We start from the raw sequence: 4,490 nt of genomic DNA, 5'->3' as shown, positions 1-4,490 counted from the left end.
ATTCCATAAATTCACGAAATACAAAAAGTTACTCTCTCTCTTTTAAAACTTACTTTGTCAATTTTAGATTTTGATTTTTTATTTTCGTCACCGGAGCTATCGTTATCTTCTACAATTTCTTTGGTAATTGCTTTCACTTCTTTGGGCTTTCTCGGTTTCCTCATTCGCGTCTGAAATAATTGGGTAATTTATAAATGCAAACTTTTAAAAAGAAAATATAATTTATATATTAGGCATATTAATATCAAAATTTACATTCTACAACTCTTTCGTATATTTTACGATTGCTTTTACGATTGCTTGCTAAGATAGGTAAAATAGGATAGTCTTGGTAAAATATAGGAAAAAATGAAAAGATGGGAACAGTCGGGATATTACCTTGTATTCGGTTTCTAACTCAAGGAAAAAGAGATAATCCTGTAGAAATAAAAAAGACCAATATAGATGTCCGTTAACATGCTATACATCAAATGATCTTACCACTCCTAACTTAAGATCAATTTGCTTCTTCAAAATCTTCAAGAGATATTCCGCACGTGCATTCACACGTTTGAGTTGTACTTTATTGCCATTGGGAAAAATCTTATCGCCGAGTTTCAAACTAGTATCTGTTTTTATTGCCTCCCATGAACCCATGCCATGCTGATATATACCCTTTAACAGTCTAGCATCATCCTCAGAAGTCCATTCGCATTCGAAATTGGCTGGTTTCAATCTGCAGTGAAAACATTTTACATAATTAATTTTAAAGAAGTATGTAAAATTAATTTAATTAATTTTAATTAATTTTATTATATTATAATTTTTTCACTATTTAAATTAAGTTAGACAACACAAAAAATTAATGTTACTTAAGACTAATTAATTATATAAAATTTAAATTTACTTAATATCAAGATGCCAATTAGCACGTTGTTCGGGATCAGATGGCAAAGCTTGTTCTAAAGGCTCGAGTTCTTTAACAGCGGCTGAGAATGATTTTGCGTTCACCATTACACCACCTATCTTAAAAGTAGGTCCTCGTCCCCTTTTACGACCTGGTCCTTTGCCTTCTTCTTCGCCACCTTTATTTTCTTTCGCGGTATTCTCAAATTCTACTAAACATGCGTCGCATCTAGACATCAATTGCTCGCCCAAGAAGCGCAATTCTGTCATCGGTTTCTCTTGTAAATCAGCATCAGTTGCGATATCTTCTAATCGTTTTAAAGGCGCTGGAAACTTTTTATAACTCTTGATGAACCGTCGTATCTGTAAAAGACAATAACATTGTTATATTAAAGACATGCATGAGAGATTAAATAATTTCTCATAAAATAAGACTCGTTATACATACCTCAATATCAGTGAAACTCTTGATATTCTCGCGCGGCGTAACTCTCGGTCTGCCTCTTTTCTTAGGTCTATCATCATCGCTTCCTTCCGCTTCGCTACCCGATTCCTCGCCATCCTCACTATCATCTTGTACTTTTTTCCGCTTTTTACCTTTCCCTAAAAATAAATACAAAATAACATTTATGCGTTTGCTTAAATATTTTACATTTAAATGCAAATTCTTTTAAAAATACCTTCGCTCTGATTGAGTTGCTGAAGAGTTTTCCGACTTCTCGGTGGTAGATACAGATCCTCCATTTCTTTGGACTTTTCCTCCTCTTCTACTTTCCTTCGAAAATTCTCCGGAATGATTTCGGCCTAAAGTATAAAAAAATATTAAATAAAACTCAATATAATAAGAATAATATATTTATATAGATTTTTAAAGTTATTAATTCATACACAAAAATAAATTAAGAGAGAAAAAATATTTACCCAATCTTTACTTTCATCATCGTTATCATTTGGCTGATTAATAGGTTCCAAATCCTCTTCAAATGCTGTTTTAAAACTGGCGACTTTGAAGGCGGACAACAATTCATCGCCAACCGTTGTCGGTCCTTCATCTCTCGTTTCAGCTCTTCTTAATATTTCATCAATATCGCACTAATATTACAAAAATAATATTTATAACAAAATATTGATTGTATTAACATTTATTAGAGAAAAAATATTAATTATTAAAATAAAATTATGTAAACATTTCAATATATCAAACCAATATTATATCCGAATAGATGTATTCAAAATTAATAATACTTCTAATATTATAGTATACATACGTTAAATATTAATAAGCTCTCATATTTTCAATTAAACTAGCAAAAGTGTAAAATGTGTTGATAAACTCACAGTTGGTTCCTCATCTCCATCTTCTTCGTCTTTGAACAAATCCTCGGCGCCAAATTTTAAAATAGCATTCAAATCTTCTTTGTTAAATGGATTACTATTGGTTCCTGCGTTCTTTTTATCTAGCACTGTCCTACCAGTTGTATCCATTCGCTGTATTACTAAATGGTCTAAGACCATTTTTTGCTTCGCGCGTTCAACAATTTCTTCCTCGACTGACTTTTTAGTAACCAATCGATAAATATTTACCTACATACAATAAATACAACATGAATTTGATTAAAAAATTGAAGTTATTTGAAAAATTTACAAGTGAGCATCGATTTGAAACAATTGCTAATGTACCTTATTCTTTTGTCCTATTCGATGCGCTCTGGCCTGTGCCTGCAAATCATTTTGCGGATTCCAGTCAGAATCAAAAATTATCACAGTGTCTGCAGTGGCAAGATTAATGCCGAGACCACCGGCTCGTGTCGACAATAGAAAACAAAAATCTTGCGATCCTTCAGCATTGAAGTGATCCAACGCTTGTTTTCTTAATTCCCCCTTTATACTTCCATCTAATCTTTGGAATGGGAAATGCCTCCTTTGTAGATATTCACCAAGAATATCCAACATTCTGACCATTTGACTGAATATCAGTACTCTGTGTCCCGTATCACGCAATCTCACTAGTAATTTATCTAGAAGCACTAATTTGCCAGAACCACGAATTAATTGTTGCAAATAATCTTCATTAGTCTTTTCCCTTTCGGCATCAATCGGTTTCGTGAGAAAGGCGTGATTACAGCATTTTTTCAATTCAATAACAATGTTCAAGAATGTCGTAGTAGATCCTTTCACGCCTTTTCGCAATGCTTCATAATTTTTTGTCAATATCCACTTGTAATATTGTTTTTGCACAGACGTCATTTCTACTCGTAAGATCTGTTCGACTTTAGCAGGCAAAGATTTTTCAACATCTTTCTTAACTCGACGCAGAATAAATGGTTCTAATTGTTTGTGCAACTTGGAGTATCCCTTTTGTGCAGCATTATCGTGTTGCTTTTCAAATTCTTCCCAAGAAGCAAATCTGTATCCGAACAATATAATAACAAATGTACAAAATGTAAATATACAAAATAGAATAAATTAAATTGATATTTTCATAAATATATATCTAAATATATAGATAGAAAAATTTAAAAAGGCAGAAACTAACTTTGAAGGCATAATAAAATGTAATAAGGCCCACAGTTCTTTCAAGCTATTCTGTAATGGAGTACCAGTAATCAATAAACGATGATTGGTATGAAATTCGGTAAGTGCTTTGTATAATAAAGAATCATCATTCTTCAATCGATGAGCTTCGTCTACTAGCAATACCGCCCAATTTAAGGCACCCAAAAATGTTTTATCTTTAAGTACTATCTCATACGTCGTAAGAATGACGTTAAACTTCAATCTCTTCGAATCCTGGTAGCACCATTCGTATTCCCTAATCTGAAAAAAATGTATGCGATTTATTTAAAGAATCTCAGAATATCAAACATTGCAGGTGAAAAAGAATACTTACGACATTACGAGAATTGATGTCACCCAAGTAAGTGACAAAATTTATGTCAGGTGCCCATTGAGACATCTCTCTTTGCCAGGAAGTCATAGTTGACAGAGGAACTACTAGTAAAAATGGTCCGTGAAGGTGTTGCGTGTGAAATAAATAATAAAGGAAGCATATCGTTTGGATTGTTTTACCGAGACCCATTTCATCGGCTAATATAACACTAGAAAAAAAAATAGATAATTAAAAGATTAAATAAATAATTAATAATTTTAGTGTCGTTATTTATTATAAAAAAATCTATGTACCTATTTTCTTTGCACCAAGAGTGTATCAACCAATTAAGTCCATCCATTTGATAATCTCTCAATATTAAATCTTTTTCCTTGCCCATGTAAGTAGGTTGTTCATTCAACTGATAAAACTTAGGTCTAGATTTGAGAACTTTGCAATGTTTGCTCGGTGTTCTTTTGGAATCTTCTCTGTCACAAAATTCCTTTATCTTCTCTGGCCATTTTTTCACTATCAAAATTCCATCTTCCCATGTAGCTTCAGCGTATGACAAATTTTCCCATTTACAGAAATAATCAGGATATACCGAGTCTGGTTTCTTGTAATCAGCTGATGAAAATATACAATGATTTATTACATTATCATAATTTATATTTATGATAGAAAAGACGTTAAATATTCTCTCTCTCTCTCTCTCTCTCTCTCTCTCTCTCTCTCT

The 4,490-nt window shown here is 32.4% G+C and overlaps 1 protein-coding gene across 1 annotated transcript in view; it reads right to left on the bottom strand.

Annotated features, from left to right (window-relative positions):
* Positions 1-4,490, bottom strand: part of LOC108693514 (chromodomain-helicase-DNA-binding protein 1) — an 11,703-nt gene that overhangs the window by 2,663 nt on the left and 4,550 nt on the right. Inside the window, exons 7-17 of the mRNA XM_018202523.1 lie at positions 4,069-4,381; positions 3,776-3,983; positions 3,422-3,702; positions 2,566-3,292; positions 2,224-2,469; positions 1,807-1,977; positions 1,566-1,689; positions 1,334-1,488; positions 887-1,248; positions 481-715; positions 30-170 (exon numbers count right to left, since the gene is read on the bottom strand). Of these exons, the coding sequence (XP_018058012.1) occupies positions 30-170; positions 481-715; positions 887-1,248; positions 1,334-1,488; positions 1,566-1,689; positions 1,807-1,977; positions 2,224-2,469; positions 2,566-3,292; positions 3,422-3,702; positions 3,776-3,983; positions 4,069-4,381 (2,963 nt within the window). The remainder of the gene's footprint in view (positions 1-29; positions 171-480; positions 716-886; positions 1,249-1,333; positions 1,489-1,565; positions 1,690-1,806; positions 1,978-2,223; positions 2,470-2,565; positions 3,293-3,421; positions 3,703-3,775; positions 3,984-4,068; positions 4,382-4,490) is intronic.

This window comes from Atta colombica, unplaced genomic scaffold, assembly GCF_001594045.1.
Source record: "Atta colombica isolate Treedump-2 unplaced genomic scaffold, Acol1.0 scaffold109, whole genome shotgun sequence".
Taxonomy (NCBI): Eukaryota; Metazoa; Arthropoda; class Insecta; order Hymenoptera; family Formicidae; genus Atta; species Atta colombica.
This window is presented reverse-complemented; position numbering and strand designations above follow the sequence as displayed.